The 17,879-nt window shown below is 43.1% G+C and overlaps 1 protein-coding gene across 1 annotated transcript in view; it reads right to left on the bottom strand.

The window, feature by feature from the left end:
* RNF128 (ring finger protein 128) overlaps nucleotides 1-17,879 on the bottom strand; it is a 39,652-nt gene that overhangs the window by 9,593 nt on the left and 12,180 nt on the right. Inside the window, exon 2 of the mRNA XM_079962846.1 lies at nucleotides 3,747-3,994. Within this exon, the coding sequence (XP_079818972.1) occupies nucleotides 3,747-3,994 (248 nt within the window). The remainder of the gene's footprint in view (nucleotides 1-3,746; nucleotides 3,995-17,879) is intronic.

Genomic DNA, 17,879 nt, shown 5'->3' with positions numbered 1-17,879 from the left:
CTCAAGTATCATGGAGTCTGGTTTGAAATGCACAAATGCATCCTAGCCACCAATCAACTAGAATATTGTGACTCTCTTCCATTTAGCTGCTAAGGAAATTGTTACTAAATTTATCGCCCCACCCTTCACCAGCAGGTACAGTACTAGGCTGTTTACAACAATGTAAAAATTTAAAACAGTTAAAGCAGATTACACTCAAGGGAATAGGCTGGGTCACAGTTGCCACAATGTCAGAAATGAAACTGGATAGGTGGCATTCTCCTCCTCAGCTAACAGAGACTGGCAGATGAGCACAGGCAAGCTAATCAAGTAACTCCTATTGTCCTCAATTTTTGTTTCAGTAGGCCAGCTCCAATCAAAGCTCTGCTTAATTGCCAGGAATGCTACAGCCTTACAACCACACTCACCAGTCTTTTATCAAAGCTGACACAAACCATTCCCAGATCTGCTCTGATCGAACACAAGCCATAGAACAGGAAAAGATGCTAAAAGAACAAGGAAGTTGTTCCCAAGCCTCATTAATCTGATGCTCAAAAAACTTCAAGGCAATAGTAAGCAATATTTGAAAGAGCATCATATTCGGAGCTTTTGGAAGCCTACAAGATCTGCTGGCAACAGGTTTCCAAAACATGCAGGCACTGAGGTGTTCAGGATATTTGCAAAATAAATTCCTTTATGAATGCTGATGCAGTCTTCCCCGCAAGTTGCTTCTTGGTTTCTAGCACCTCTCCTAAAACCGAAAGCCAACAAGCAAACACAAAGGCAACAAATCACCTATTGGTTCACTGCTTAAATTTGCCACTAACATTAACTGAATATACAAGATGAGGTCCTTCCCTGATACAAGAAGAGTCTTTCAGTGGCATGTGGCAGAATGGAAATTGTCTCTCATTTACTTAGAGATTAATTGTCATAATGAGCCCTAAAGATTCACATCCTTTTAGGAGGCTATAAATACTGATGAGCCACAATGAATACATTTTTGCACAAATACGACTCATTTATCATCACAACTCGTAATTTCAGCTAGGTTGGTAAGAAGCAAGGGAAAGGCTGTAATTATGCACTAGAAGAACCTGAATGGTAGCTAGATGCCTGCAGTCAGTCACACTGCTGTCTCTCAAAGAGGAGTCCAACCCATTTAGGATGGGGAGGGCACTACAAATTGGACACTTGGCCTTGGCTCCTATCATTGGAAAGATGTGGTACCAGGAACAGTTGCTCTTACTCCTGCAGTAACTCAAAAGATACTGTTTGAGCATTTCCTGGCAAAAACACATCAAAGAAAACCAGGCATTCATTAACAGTCCTTGAAGAGTAGGTGACTGCTTGATACCTACATATATAAAAAAAGAACATAAGTTAGAAGGTAATTGATTTTCAAGAGGAGCTTATTACAACAAGGTTATTTTCAGCCAGACAAAACTGATCAGTTAAAAAAATTATCACAAGGCAAATACCCTTCTCTGTCTAAAAATCAGGAAGCCTGAACAGTGTAAATTTCATCTGCCAAGCAAGCACTCTAGTCCCTGTTGTGGTTTCTATTTCCCACATTAGATATTGCATGAATAGAATGCTTGAGAGGGGAACTTAATTACAGTGGTGCCCCGCAAGACGAATGCCTCGCAAGACGAAAAACCCGCTAGACGAAAGGGTTTTCCGTTTTTCGAGGCGCTTTGCAAGACGAATTTCCCTATGGGCTTGCTTCGCAAGACGAAAATGTCTTGCGAGTCTTGCGAGTTTTTTCCTCCCCCCCCCTTTTTCTAAGCCACTAAGCCGCTAATAGCCGCTTATAGGGATGCTTCGCAAGACGAAAAAACCACTAGACGAAGAGACTCGCAGAACGGATTATTTTCGTCTTGCGAGGCACCACTGTACCAATACAGAATACACAAAACTGACTAGCCAGGAAATACTAAAGAAACACAAAATAAGTGGGAATATTTTATCCCTTTCAGCCTCTCATCATGATAATGCTAGGCATACAAAAGAAACTGTTATGCAGTTGTAGCAGTGAAATCTACCATAAGCATTCAGATTTCAGTAGAATAGAGGTGTGGAGATGCAGAAAGAAAAGCCAAATGGAACCACTAGTACATTTCCTATACTGGTGCCTTTATAGGCAAAGGAGTCCAAAAATTAGTAGGAGGGAGTCTAAGTACTTCACATCCCTATCACCTCTCAGTGATCAAGCTAACCTCCCTTGTCCAAGATAAACGACTGGGCTTGTCAACTTTTGGGGGCATGTGGGTACCTCTGGATTAGGATTGATATCCTAATCAATTTTCCTTCCCCTATCTTCCCTGGAACTTTTTGCATATAAATTAAAGTGTATTGCAATAATTGCTAGTCTTCATTGATGCCCCCAAATAAACTTTCCCCATGTTCCCATGCCCAGCGGCAGTCCTTACTTGCTATGGTCAAGTAGCTATAAGACTACAATAGGCATTCGCAGTTGTCACATCCTACCCCTTGTAGTGGGATGCAGGTGGAGCTGTGGTCTAAACCACTGAGCCTAGGGCTTGCCAATCAGAAGGTCGGTGGTTCGAATCCCCGCGGCGGGGTGAGCTCCTGTTGTTCAGTCCCAGCTCCTGCCAACCTAGCAGTTTGAAAGCACATCAAAGTGCAAGTAGATAAATAGGTACCGCTCCGGCGGGAAGGCAAACGGTGTTTCCTTGCGCTGTTCTGGTTTGCCAGAAGCGGCTTAGTCACGCTGGCCACACGACCTGAAAGCTGTAGGCCGACTCCCTCGGCCAGTAAAGCGAGATGAACGCCCCAACCCCAGAGTCGTCCACGACTGGACTTAACTGTCAGGGGTCCCTTTACCCTTTACCCCTTGGAGCACCCAGAATCACATTACATGAAGAATTCACTTTTCATATAAGGAACTTCAAACAAGTATTTAAACCATCTATTTATTAGAAGCACAGCTGATTGGGAAACTGGGAGACACTGCTTACTGGGCTCTGCATGGGTGATAAAGAGCTCAAGAGAGACTACTAGACTAATTAGCAATTCCCTGCATAGACTTTGAAAATCCAAGACAACACTCTCAATGTGTAAACATCACAGAACAGAGCTAACTTGTTTAGTTAATGAGATTCAAGTCTCCTTCTTAAGTTGCATATAAAGAGGTGAATCCACCATTTAAGACTCATGGAACCATGATTAATCTTAACACAGATTTTATATAGCATGCTGGCAGAAGTGAGTTGTGATAAACAGCAGCAACTGACCCCCTGAATCCAGCATTTTCTACACACCTGAGAAAAGTAAGCTTTAGCAAATGGCTTCACATGTCTTGAGGAGTAGGGGTGTACATTTCACCATAAACATGAGACTGTGAGAGAACCAGTGTCTACTAACAAGCAGAGGCAAGTTAGAGCAAAAATACTGGGACAATAAAGCCCAGAAAATGCCCTGGTGGGTCAAACGAAAGGCCCATCTAGTCTAGAATGCTGTTCTCAGTATTGAACCAAAGGCCAATTACATGTGTGCATCAGAAATTCCCAGCAAGTGGAATTCAGAGGCATCCTTCTGCCATCCTGCGAGGGACTATTACTGAGGCATCCGTAAGTCCAGAACATTGCCTATAGGGCCTCAGCTGCTAAAGCAAGATCAACTATAGCATGCTGGAGCACTTAGCATATGTTATGTCAGTGTTGCATCAGAAGGCCAGTGTTGATTTTGCTATGTAAATTGGCACATCCAGACTCTCCAGTGAAGAATGCATATGAGAAACTCACCTGTCTCCTGTTCTGAGCCCTTGCAAGTCTAAGCCTCCTTGCAGAATAAAATATAAAGTACCCGACAGTGGCTGCTGTGACGATGAAGAAAGACACAGAAACAAAGAAGATGGAGTAGTTATTCATCCATGATCCGTGTTTTTTCCCCACTTCAATAACCATGGTCACTTGGTAGCCTTGTTCCAGCCTACGGAGGATTTCAATGCCTTTTGAATGGCTAATCATAATGGCCACAGTGTTTCCTGTACCTGTGAGAAAAAGACAGAGGTCTGAGAGTTAGATTTCCCTACCAAAGTTGAGTATTAACCAATAAAAACCCATTTAGTATTCTATATCTTGTTCTCCTTTAATTTTAGGCAATATATGTAAGTCAGGACAGTTGCCTTGAATGAAAAACTGTGGCAGGCATGTCCAACTTTCAAGAGACTGCAATCTACTCCCACTATAAAAAAAACTGGCAGTGGTATATCCATTAAATTGACCAAAGTTGTTGAGGTTTTTTTTGGGGGGTGGCAGGTCCCACAACTGACCACGATCAACTCCAGACCCCCCCCCCCAGTCAGATCGTAATTGACCTGTTGGACATCCCTGAACTATACCCTCCTCCTTTGCCAAAAAAAACCTTAGGGCATTTTTATGGGATCTGCTCCTGGATTTGTTGGAGGGCACACATGGTTTTTTGGGGGGTGGGGGGTTGGTTGTCAAAAGCCAAGGTGACATGTTACTGACTCTTGGCATATTTTTGCACTGAGGCTATTGATTGGAGGGCCAGGATGTCTGATAGTTTAGTCCAGGGTAGAAAAACCTTCCTTCTGTAAAGTACACCACAAGACTCAACATCTATTTTTGTGCAAGGCTGCTCACATTGGAAAAGAACATAGCAAAGCAGCAGTTCAAAACAATGGCCAACCAACAGTATCTGTTGGGGACCTTGGAGAGCTGCAGGCATGGATCTCTCTAAACAGAAGACAGTCTTGTCTACTCAATTGAGAAAAAGTGTGCTCTTTCTAATATATCACTATTTAGTCTGTGCACAATCAAGGTACATGCTGATGCCTTTTATTTATTTACTCTGCCATGTCGGCGTGGGATTACTTTCTACACAGTGCTGAGTACTGTTTTACTTAAGAACATTATTACAATTGGAAAGGTCAGCTATTGTTATGAAAGTGAAGCCACAGACCTGAGGATGTAATGAAAGAGCGAGATGACTTTAAAAAAATAAAATCCCACTGTGGATCAACAGAAGCACAGACTGTCTGAAATAGTGACTGAATTGCAACGTACAGTGGTGCCTCGCAAGACAAAATTAATCCGTTCCGCGAGTCTCTTCGTCTAGCGGTTTTTTCGACTTGCGAAGCAAGCCCATTGACGGCTTAGCGGATTAGCGCTATTAGCAGTTTAGCAGCTTTTAGCGGCTTAGCGGATCAGCTGATAAGCGGCTTAGCGGCTTAGAAAAAGGGGGGGGGGGAGAGGGAAAAAAACCCGCAGGAACTCGCAAGACATTTTCGTCTTGCAAAGCAAGCCCATAGGGAAATTCGTTTTGAGAAGCGCCTCCAAAACGGAAAACCCTTTTGTCTAGCGGGTTTTCCGTCTTGCGAGGCACCACTGTCTTTTGGGGCACCACTGTATCTCTGGCTGCTTAGAACTAAGCTTAAACTCAACAGAATACAGAAAGGGGCTCTTCTCTGATACATACAGAGAAAATATACAATAGCAACATCTAACAAGGACAAACACTTCATGGGAGCATAATTTACTGCACAATTATGACAGCAAGTAAACCCAGCAGTGTTGGAATAGAACCACAAAACATTATAGTTCTTCTTAGGACAGTCAAAGTCAAAGGCATCAAAAGGGTTTCAATACAGTGGTACCTCGGGTTAAGTACTTAGTTCGTTCCGGAGGTCTATACTTAACCTGAAACTGTTCTTAACCTGAAGAACCACTTTAGCTAATGGGGCCTCCTGCTGCCGCCGCACCGCCGGTGCACAATTTCTGTTCTCATCCTGAAGCAAAGTTCTTAACCTGAAGCACTATTTCTGGGTTAGCGGAGTCTGTAACCTGAAGTGTATGTAACCCGAGGTACCACTGTATATCTCTTTTCATATTGCTGCATATTTGTTAATAGAGACTGAATATGTATTACCAATTTGTGATAATTGAACCACCATTTTAAGTTCAAAGAAGTTATTTAAAAGTGCAGCTGTGTTAATATAATCTTTGACCAATATTGTTTTATTAGATTATTAAGAGACTAGACCTAAGCAGCTCAATTTTATCTGCAAGTATAGAACAGCTATTCAGAATTAAACAAAAGAAAAGCCCCACAAAAGCAGCTAAGGTAACCGCTTCCATGAGAATGTAGGAAAGAAGGTTAGCCCAACATGACAATTTGATAAAACATTTCCTTGTATACCCCATTTAAACTCTATACACTAATCACCGATAAAATTATACAGCATGAGGGCTAAACTATGAGTTTTGGTATATGTTTTGAACAGAAATGCAATAAATTTGATTTAAGCATTGGTCAGCTGGGGACTGAAAAAAAGGACATTTAACATTTCCTGGGACTGCAAAGCTGTAGGGAAGCAAACTAAGGAAAAACTCAGAGGTCCACTCTTGCCTTCCAGTAATAAATGTTATTGCAAGGGGGAGACCTGCCGGGCCTCACCCAAAAGCAGCAGCAGTTGACTGGTACTGGCTTTCCCTGTCTTTGCCCACAAGAATACTTGGCTCCCAAATGTTGCTTGCACTGAGATACAGAGCGCAACAGAAGCTTACTCTACCACTATCAGCCAAAGAACAAACAGCTATCATGAGGGGCTGCACATCGCTTCTCCCAGGAAGAACGCTCTGTCACAAGAGACTAGGGCCCTGCGGGACTTGACATCTTTCTGCAGGGTCTGCAAGACAGAGCTGTTCCACCAGGCCTTTGGTCAGGGCGCAGCCTGACTCCCTCCTTTGGCAATCTCCACAGAACTTTAGCTTAATGGTTGCCATCAATTTGATTTTAATTAATTTTTATAATGAAATGTTTTTAGAATGTTGTACTATTTTATTGTTGTTAGCTGCCCTGAGCCCGGCTTCGGCTGGGGAGGGCAGGATATAAATAAAATTTATTATTAACATAGTAGCATGATAAAAGACCAGACAAGTTCAATGTTTGGGACAAACTTTCTGTGCTTTTTTCTTTCTTCCATCCTAAAAATGTCAGGCCCTTTAAAAGTATTATTTCAGGAGTATTAAGTATAATTCAGAATACAGCAAAGGTGCCTGCTTAAAACATTTTTGTTCAGGCAAGTCTATCCAGACATGTAGAAGCACCTACATGTATTTTCTCTCTTTTTAACTACTGGTTGACTTTAAAAATCTTTTGACTGTTTTAAAATATCAATTTCTAACCATTTTTCACTGATAATTTATCTGTAAACGTAAGAGCTTTTCTTATGGCTATAAGAAAGCAATATAGTGGTACCTCGGGTTACATACGCTTCAGGTTACAGACTCCACTAACCCAGAAATATTACCTCGGGTTAAGAACTTTGCTTCAGGATGAGAACAGAAATCGTGCTCCGGCGGCGCGGCGGCAGCGGGAGGCCCCATTAGCTAAAGTGGTGCTTCAGGTTAAGAACAGTTTCTGGTTAAGTACGGACCTCCAGAACGAATTAAGTACTTAACCCGAGGTACTACTGTATATACATTTTGTAAATGAAATAAACACTATTGTCTCAGATTGAGAGGGACAGCAGGCTCTCTTCCCTCTGTTGATTACCACCACCAGTTGAGTTGAGCTGCCCTGCATTGTCTACCTATCAACATTTTCTTGTTTCAAACTGGAGTACCAGTTCCTTCATGCACAAAGTCCAAGCCTCAACCTGCCTCCAAGCTCTAGTGAGAACTGCAATTATGGCAGCAAAGAGTGGCTGGGAGGGGCTGCTGATGCGCTGCAACCAAGTTAAGGCTATGTGAAAGGACATTATCTCCCACACAAACTTGCCTGGGCTCTGACATCTTTGGGAGAGGCCCTTCTCTCAATCCCACCCGCCTCACAGGCACACTCAGTGGGGATGCAGGAGAGGGCCTTTTTGGTGGCTGCTCCCATACTCTGGAACTCCCTCCCTAGAGAAGCTAGACTTCTTCCCTCAGGTTTTCTTTCTGCCAGCAGGTGAAGACCTTGTTATTCCAACAAGTCTTTAGGAACTGACTGTTCCTAAAGAAAGGGAGGGATGGTGCTGTGATGTTTTTATTGCTGGGATAGCTTAGCTCAGTCAATAGAGCAATCTGAGGGTTGAAGATTTGGTCCTTACTATGGGGCAAAGGATTCCTGCATTTCAGAGGGTTGGACTAAATGATCCTCCAAGTCCCTTCCGACTGTATAATTCCACAATTCTATGTATTTTTTACGGCTCTGTTTTTATATTGTTTTAATTCTTTTAGGTTTGGGCTTTTCCATTTTATCTGTGTCTTCTATTTTTATTTGTTAGCAAGTCCTGGTTCAGGAGAAAGGCAGGATATTAAATAAATCAATTAATCTATCAATCTATCTGCAATCAGCGTTCTACTCATGCAAAAGAACATTCAAATGAAATATTAAATGGTATGTTTGATACAGAACTTTGAGACTGCTGGATATTCCCGAACACCTGTTCAACCACAAAACAAAAACAACCCTAGGAATATCAATTAAATATTGGACTATAAGAATGCACAAGTATTGCCACCACTGATGCTTGAACACTTCTACCAACAAGAAATATATAACCTTGAATCTCATTCTCCAACTGTCAATGAGAAAATGTGGCCAGACTGGCAGGCATACAGCCTACCTGGATAAAAACAAAGCAATCTATCCAAGCGTATGTGAGACTGCACCTGTAATTATGTACAACAGCATCCGCTTTTGTATTCAGCCCAGATATAGAACAAAGGGCAGAGGCAGCAAAGCAGGGCCATGTAGTCTTGTACCTGTAATAATCAGTGTGGAGGAGGAATCAGGAAAGCCTGCTACATTATCGCTACCTTCCCACAGCACTAGCCATAACTTGCCATCTTGCAGAGCACGTTATCTCTCCAGCAGATGTGCACCGGGTCAAATCCTAACTAATTGGGGTATACAATAAATCATGACTCAATAGCAAAAGTGAGCCTCCCTGGCAACTGTCCATCTCATAAAAGGCAGAACAGCCTCAAACTCCTACCTTTAGGGCATCCTCCTGTGGGAGGTTTGCCTGGCACCTGCACTGCTATCTTTCAGGCACTAGGAAATGAGTTTTTTATTTTAGTTTTTTTATCTTAGGCATTTTACTTAGTAATTACATTTATATCTTTCCTTCCTTCCTAAGGAGGAAAGTCCTTTTAATGTTATCATGATTCATGATGATGAATCTGTACCTAGCTTTCTGCAAAATCAACTCAGTGCACAAAATCAACAAGGTACAAAATAAAAAATACAACTGGAATGGAATTTATGGTTGCTGTTGAGCAGTTTCAGTTATTTTGCTCATTGTAATTACAACTGCACTGTTTAGAATGCATTGTTGTAATTCTATAGCATAACATCCTGAGAAACAGAATATAAAATTATAAAGGCTTGGCTTTCTCACTTCCTTCTGCGTGGAGAAATCTAGATGAATTGTTCTATAAAGATTTTATATTAATCAAAGATGCACCGTCATGTGCTAGGGGACAGAGTGCAGCTACTGGCAATTTTCAGCAATGGATGATCTAAACAATACACCAGCAAAGTAGTTTGTTCAATCCCACAAGTGCACAGAAACCACTTGGCTGACTCAGGTTTCCCATTACCTTCCAGGATCAGATCAAATTACAAACCAATGCATTTACAAATGACCCAGAGCCCAAATGAGGCCCAATAGTCAACATATTGTGTGTGTGCACATGCCACAGTAAACTCATGCCAATATATCATTAGGTGGCTCCAGTACCCTCAAGCTGGCAATATGAACTCATAGGTGCATTTCTAGCCACGGACTCTCTTTTAAAAGGAGAAAGAAGAATTACTGTACACTTTTGGAAACATTGCTCTAGAACAGTTTTATGTTTTAAGGCCTTTAACACTCAAGTGCAAAGCAAGCAGCCAGGAAGCTGCCAATAGTACTTTCAAACAAGGTGTTACTGTTCTCAAGTATTACTTTTTCCTGCTTTGACTACCACCATCTATTTTGTGAGATTATATATTCATCTTTGTCAGGCATGCTTCCCTTAAGCATTGCCATGGCTACGAACATTTAATTCTGACATAAAAGTCTGCCCCAATCTCTTCGGCAAGCAGCATTGTCTGCAACATCGCCTCTGATCAGTTTCTTATTAAGGAAAAGAGTTGTTTCTTATTAAAGAAAAAAAGGCTTTTTTGAATTGTTCTTTCAAATCCAGTTTTGTAGTGTTAGCATATATTAAACCACTAACATCTGCTGCTGCATTTTTCTAAGGAAAAATATGATTTATAAAAATGCATTGTTTCATAAAAAACTAGTAACAGAGTGAATACCAGTCAAATATGCAAGCTTTAACCTTTTCTTTCCACATGGAAGTCTGCAAGCAAGGTATAATTTACTAGATAATATAAATGCATATTTCCTGGGGAAAGCTAAGTTTAATATATTAAAATTCAGCATTTTCCCCCTCTCTAATTTTAACAATGTAAGACATAAGTTACTGAAAGTTGAGTTGCTGTGTTTCAAAATACTTACTAACCCAGTAAAACTTTGCATTTGTTTAAACGTAACATTTAAACCGCATCAAGAATGGTGGCCTTTGCTTATAAGCAATAAAGTCTGCCTGGCTTGATTTTTATCTTAAAACCTTATAGCAAGTTTTTTTGGGGTGGGGGTTGGCTATTGGGGGGAAAACCCAGAATAAATGTAAAATAGGTTGGGGAGGGTTAATTTTGTTTACTGAACTTAATCAAATCCCAATCACTTAAGGTATCAGATAACTTTCTGTAATTCCTAGAACTGTAGCTTTGGGAGAAGTCTAATAATGTTTGGCTGACATCTGAAGGGTGGATATGCCCAGGCTTTACTGACAGTGAATATTTTAGAGCACTTCATACATTAGAAGATAATACACGAAAGATAGCTCAAGAAGGGGCACAAAATCTAGACTCACCCTTATTTCCAGTTCCAATGCTAAGTACGCTATATTGGATGATGCCCAATAGTAGTCATACTTTGAGCAGATGCATTGAAAGCAATGGACCTACCGTATTTTTCGCTTTATGACGCACCTTTCCCCTCCTAAAAAGTAGGAGGAAATGTGTGGGCGTCTTATGGAGTGAATGCAGGCAGGAGGCTCTGCTCAGCGCTCCCTTTAAAGAGCAGCCCTTCTCCGTCCTCGGGGGAAAGCCCCCAAGAGCCGCACACACGCTCCACGCGGCTCTTTAAAGGGAGTGCGGCTCTTGGCGAAGCCTTAGCCGCGCGCAGACTCTCCCAGGCAGGGGAAGAATTCATGCCACTGCCCGAGAGAGGCTGCGCACGGCTATCCCAGAAGCCAGGACAGGAAGCAGGATCGTGGAACTGCGATCCCGCTTGCTGTCCTGGCTTCTGGGATTCAGAATATTTTTTTCTTGTTTTCCTCCTCCAAAAACTAGGTGCGTCTTATGGTCTGGTGCGTCTTGTAGAGCAAAAAATAAGGTGCTCCAAGTTGTACTTAGACAGTCACCTATTATTCAGTTAACAATTTGCACAAGGTGAACAAGCCTGGAGGCATCAAGTCTACTCTGATAGGAAGTTCTTTGGGGGGAAACTTGCCACTTAGGGTTCCTGAACACTTCACAGCAGAATGTATCCGGGAAGCAATTCCAGAAACTCATTTTCTCACTGAACAGCTGTAAAGCAGTAGGGAGGAAATAATTTGCAGCAGAAGAGCAACCATTCCCCCTTGCAAGCCCCTTCTTTTTGCAGCAAATATGTTTGAAATTGGCAGCAGGGGAGAGGTACACAGAAAGAGTCAGGATAAGCACCCTTTCCCATCCAGGCACTTCAGCGCTCTAGGGCAGGGGTCAGCAAACCTTTTCAGCAGGGGGCCAGTCCACTGTCCCTCAGACCTTTGGGGGGACAGACTATATTTTCGGGAGGGGAAAATGATGCAAGAGCACCACAAGCTCCGATGGCTGCTTACCTGTGTCTTGCGAGCATCAGGGGCTGGCGGCGGTGGAGGGACGATGAGCAGAGCGCAAAAGGGCTCCAGAGAGGGGCTGCTTAAAATGGCGGCCGCTCAAGCACTTGCTGCTGCTGGCACCAACAAAGCCAAGCCCCCTCAGGACAGGGAGAAGCCAGGAGGATGGAGGGAGGAGGTGCCGCCGTCACCATGTGAGGGAGAGGGAAAGAACGCATGCACTGGCGATCCACACAGCGATTCCCGGACCGTCTGCGGGCTGGATCCAGAAGGTAATTGGGCCTGATCTGGCCCATGGGCCTTAGTTTGCCTACCCATGCTTTAGTCCAGGGGGGCATACAAGACTGCCAATCAACACTTGCTCAACCAAGAAATTCAGTAAAATTTCAAGGCAAGCTCCTAGACTCATCTCCATATCTTTCAGCCCATAGATTCAAGAGCCAACACCAAGAAGTTCAAGAGTCTTCCTTGAGACTTTCCTCCTTTTGAACCTTTGCCCCCCTGACACAAGCTCTGTACTGTGTTGTGGCAAGTAAGCAGCTACACCAGCACAGTTCTTAAAACAATGTTGAGAGGAATCATGCAAAGACACCTTTGTAAAATGCCCTGTTATCCTTGGATGAAATTGGCACTGTATAGATTTTTTTTAAGTAAAATAAAATATACCGTATTTTTCGCTCTATAACACGCACCTGACCATAACACGCACATCGTTTTTAGAGGAGGAAAACAAGGGGAAAAACATTCTGAATGAAACAGTGGATGTATCATTTTTGTGCTTCATGCTGTGGCCACAGACATGTGATCTGATGGTGAATTTGGGGTGACCCAATGGAGAATGCCTGTGGATCCATGCTTTCTAATGACGTTTTTGCACCATTGCAGCCCCAGGCAACAGTGGATGCGTGATTTTTGGGGGGCAGGCTGTAGCCATGGACATGCTATGTGCTCTGATGGTGAATTTGGGCTGACCCAATGCAAAGATCCTGAGGATCCATGTGGATCCATGCTTTTTAACCACATTTTAAGTGGGGAGGGAAGGAAAAACACAGAAGGGACAAGGAGCAGGAGAGGGGTGTGCAGAGAAGCAGCTGGCTAAGAATGCAGGAGAGGGGTATAGGGAGGAAAGGAAGGCAAAAGTTTTCCCTCACCTACCCACCCAAGCCAGCCAGCTCGCGCGCTCTCTCTCTCTCTCCCTCCTGCATGTTTTCAGCTTTCCCCTCTGCTTGCCTGGAGGGGAGGGGCTTTCCCTGCTCTTTGTTCCGTTTGAGCAAACACAGCAAGGAAACAGAGGTGGGTGGGCAGTAAGACCCTGAGGCAGAATGCAGGAAAGCAGCCGCTTCCTCTTTTCAGATTTCCCTTCTAGGAGACGCGCAATTTGATTTTTGCCTGCTTTTTTTTGCCTCCGCTTGCACTATTTGGCTCCAGGGACCACACACTCGCTCAATAACACGCACAGACATTTCCCCTTCCTTTTTAGGAGAAAAAATCTGCGTGTTATAGAAGGAAAAATACGGTAATATATATATATGATGCCTTACCTAGGTGTATTCACTTAATTTTTAGAAGGGGCCATGCTACCACTACAAAATGTGCGTTTCACACTTATAACCTCCTAAACTTCCAAGTAAATACTAATTTTCGTAGCACTGCATTGTACTTCCAGCTTAAATGGTATCGTTATTATCTGATGTAAATACAGTCATACGTTGGAAGTCGAATGGAATCCATTCCGGAAGTCCGTTTGACTTCCAAAAAGTTTGCAAACCAATGAGCGGCTTCTGATTGGCTGCAGGTTTTTGATTGTTCAGGAGCTGAAATGTGTGAGTTCCAAGGCATTCAGCAACCAAGGTACGACTTTATTGCATTCAGTATACCTAAGAAGAGCTTGGGACTAAAAGTGATACCTTGCACAACTCACTTTGGATTCAATGAGTCTGCATTGCTATGAAAGTGTCTTAAAACTATCCAGCTGAACCACAAATTATTCCTTTAACCCCGTGATTTTCAACCAGTGTTTCCTGGCACACTGGGGTAGCTTGAATAATGATCAGGGGTGCCATGGGCAACACTGGCCTCTGTCCCTCTTTCCTTCCTTCTCTCCCTCCTCTGATGCCCTCTCGCATCTCTGCCTCCCAAAGGTTTGTGTGGATGTGGCAGCAGCCCTGACTACAAACTCCCCAGGCTGGCCAAGGGGAGCAAGCAAGCAGGTGAGGGAACCCAGCCAGCCAGTCCTTGCTGTTGGGAATGGACAGACAAGTCCCAGGCCCTTGTGGGGCAGTGTGAGTAGGCACCTCTCTTTGGAGTGGGGGGGGGGGGGCAGGAAGCTCAGAGATTGGGGCAGCAGCGGCGGCTGCCCGGAGGACTCCCAAGGAGAGGGGAGAGGAGGCTGGGGGAACTCTACAAGGGAGAGTGAGGCTGCCAGTTCTGCAAGCAAGGGGTGACATACCTGGGCTCTTGAGCCCCACAGAGGTGCCGCAGAAAGAATGTAGTTGGTCAAGGGGGCCGTGGACTCAAAAAGGTTGAAAACCTCAGCTTTAACCACCTTGAAGTAAAAACTGAAAGGTTGTTCCATATGCACAACGATATAGTTGGCTCCCATCACCATCACATATTTATTGAACAACTACCAGCAGCTCTGACTTCACATGTCGCTATTCTAACAGCACTCATTGCCTCTTCTTAGACATTGTTGAAACTAGATTAAACAGCTGATCATTAAACCTAAATATTCCTAGTAATTAAGCCATTGAACAGTTTTTTCATAGCCTTAGCAAACATTTGTCATCCATCACTCAAAACCAATCACCCACCCCATATCACATACCACAGAATAATCTAACCTAACCTCTCTGGTAAATTCTCTCAAGAAGTTAGAGGAGAATCAAACCTCATCATTTTTTATTGCAGCTACTGTACATATTTGAAAAACGTAGAGTAGCCAGTCTCTGCTGAGTACTGCAGAGGTAAACTTTAGGCTTTGCTACTTCAGATGGCAGATGGCACACTACTGCACATATAAAGCCCGATGTCATGCAAATGAGCCTGCTCCAAAATGTTAGCTTTCTAATTGAAGGTTTTTGGGGTGTTTTTTAAACCAAGGAGCATTCAGACATGCAAACCCCCAGCAGCAGTGTGAAGTTGTTCAACAGATATCTGGCCAAAACCAAATTATAAAAATGGTTCATTTAACCATTAAGTAAACAAACGGTGTTTCCATGCGCTGCTCCAGTTTGCCAGAAGCAGCTTAGTCATGCTGGCCACATGACCCAGAAGCTGTCTGCGGACAAATGCCGGCTCCCTCAGCCTATAGAGCGAGATGAGAGCCGCAACCCCAGGGTCGTCTGCGACTAGACCTAACGGTCAGCGGTACCTTTATCTTTTACGCCTAATGCCAGTTGCCCTATCAATGTAGTAGCACAAACATGCTATCACGGCTGCTTTGAAGTTAAGAAAAAGGAGGTGGTGTCATGTCTGCTTTGGCCCTGATCATAAGACCTAAGTGACAAAATGGTGATTACTGGCAAAATGGCCAAGCAGCCCTATAATCCCCCAATGGCAACTCTACTCTTGGTTTTTATAGGTCGGATGAAGATGAGCAGGATGCATCGGCTCCAGCGCGAAAGAAGCGCAAGAGAAGTATGTGTCTTATTCCTTGAAACCTATCTGAGTGCTGGCCTTTTACATTGAAATAAGCAGCACCGGCAGCCTTAGCAAACTTAATATGCCTTCCTAACCTTTTACAGTAACATTATATGTTGTTTAGTTAGTAAAATTCTAGCTAAAGTGTTGGTTTTTAATCCTGGCTTAGTTCCCTAATGCCAAACGGAGATGATGGAGGAGAGATAACCTTGCTGCTTCAACCAAACCTTTCATTTTAATTTCAGTGAATCTTCCTTCCGGAGGCCCATATGCTACAAGGTCTTATGTTACAAGGTCTTACCCTGTTATTGTGAATAGCAAGGTGATTTCAGTTACCGTAGCTAAATTGCATACGTGAATTATCTAGCTTGGATCTTCTACATTTCCTGCTGGCCAGTGCTGCTGCCCCATTATGGAACCCTAGATTTTAATTCTAGAGTACAAGGCAGCTGCTTTTAAAAAACAACAACCCAGTGCCTGCCAGAAAGAAGAAGGAAGATTAATTTCTAGAGCTCTGCTGAGCAATAGCAATTTTAATCAAGTACTGTAACTGATGTTTACCACATCATTGCTAAGCTGAAACAACTATTTTGGTTTTCTGATTTTAAAGGTAAACTTTTGCCTCCTAATTCAAAATTAAGTGAATTAGAGTAAAGGGCCAATCCCGGAAGTTTATCAGAAATAAATCTTGCTTTAATGGGGCCCTTGCTTGGGGTGAACAGTGGTTTAGAAATATATCTATAAATAATTTAATGTCAAATACAGAACATAATTGTATTGGTTTATTTGGATTTTTAGCCTAATCTTGGTGAGCCCCAGTATACATAAAAAGATAACAGGAATAGTTACATAGCATAGATGTCTGCTGTCAGGATAATAGCACCACTCAAATTAAAATCCTGGTTTCTTAGCTCTAGTATTGAAATCAGATTATCACAGAGGAATATCTAAACTGTTAGTCTGGACACTCATAAGTTCTGTAACAAAGTTGAACATTAGAATTATCACATATTAACGGTAAAGGTACCCCTGCCCGTACGGGCCAGTCGTGTCCGACTCTAGGGTTGTGCTGCAAAACTCAGCAGGGTTGTAAGAGGCCGGGGGCCAGCGCTGTCCGGAGACACTTCCGGGTCACGTGGCCAGCGTGACAAAGCTGCTCTGGTGAGCCGGCACCAGAGCAGCACACGGAAACACCGTTTACCTTCCCACTATAAAGCGGTACCTATTTATCTACTTGCACTTAATTGTGCTTTCGAACTGCTAGGTGGGCAGGAGCTGGGACCGAAGACGGGAGCTCACCCCGCCGCGGGGATTCGAACCACCAACCATACGATTGGCAGGTCCTAGGCACTGAGGTTTTACCCACAGCGCCACCCGCGTCCCAGAATTATCACATATGGGCAAGCTAAAAATCCATTTATCCCAGTCTCCAGCTGTAGTCAGCCATCTGCTTTGTGGATACTCATGCAAAGGAAAGTTAAAACACTTGAAAGTCAACTGGGCTTTCAGAGCATCCTTTGATAGTGAATTTGGTTTATCCTGAACTCACAAGGAAAATTTTCTGGTACACTGAAAATGCATATTCTGTGCTGTATTTCAGTATGGAAGGAACATAGGAAGCAGACTTATTCCAGGTTAGTCTTCATGCCCATAGTGTCCACTTTCATAGCAGCTTTCCAGGGTCTCTGGAAAAATATTTCCTGCCTCACCACTACAATGAGTCCTCACAACCGTTTATTTAATTAATTGCTAAAAACCAAGCTATAAGTTTCCGGAAATACTCAACTCTTAAAGGTAGACAGGCTTTCTTTGAAGAGAAGACAAGAACAGAGAGCAATTAGGCATGATGGGGGGGGGGGGAATGTTCACCTCATAATTTTGTAGCTCAAAGTAATTTTGGTTATACCCATTTCAACTGTGCCACCACTATTATCCCCCTTCTCATCTTAATTTATTACCGCTCTTCACCCTAAGATCCCAGGATGGGTTACAACAATTTCAAAATACAACTTGAAGCATATCCTACTGCATTGTGGGCAATATGAGCAAGCAAGGGATCAACTGATCAAACTCTTATTGGCAAATTTGCCCGGAAAATCCGAAGCCTCCCATATTAAATATCTTTTGGAAGACAGGTCAAATGGTATTACACTGGCCGTGGCGAAGTTTCTTTCTGAGGTTATAAGAAACAAAGATCATTATGCCCTAGATAAAGCAAAGTGACTGCCTTGGTTTCTTCCATCTGTCTGTCTGGTCGTTTTAACTGTATCTAGTTTTGAAATTGTTTTGTGGGTCTTTGGACCGCAATAAAGATTTGAATAACTTCAAAAACAGTTTTAAAACCAATTA

Source organism: Podarcis cretensis (assembly GCF_951804945.1).
Source record: "Podarcis cretensis genome assembly, chromosome: Z".
NCBI lineage: Eukaryota > Metazoa > Chordata > Lepidosauria > Squamata > Lacertidae > Podarcis > Podarcis cretensis.
The sequence above is the reverse complement of the archived record's forward strand: the minus strand, read 5'-3'. Positions and strand labels throughout refer to the sequence as shown.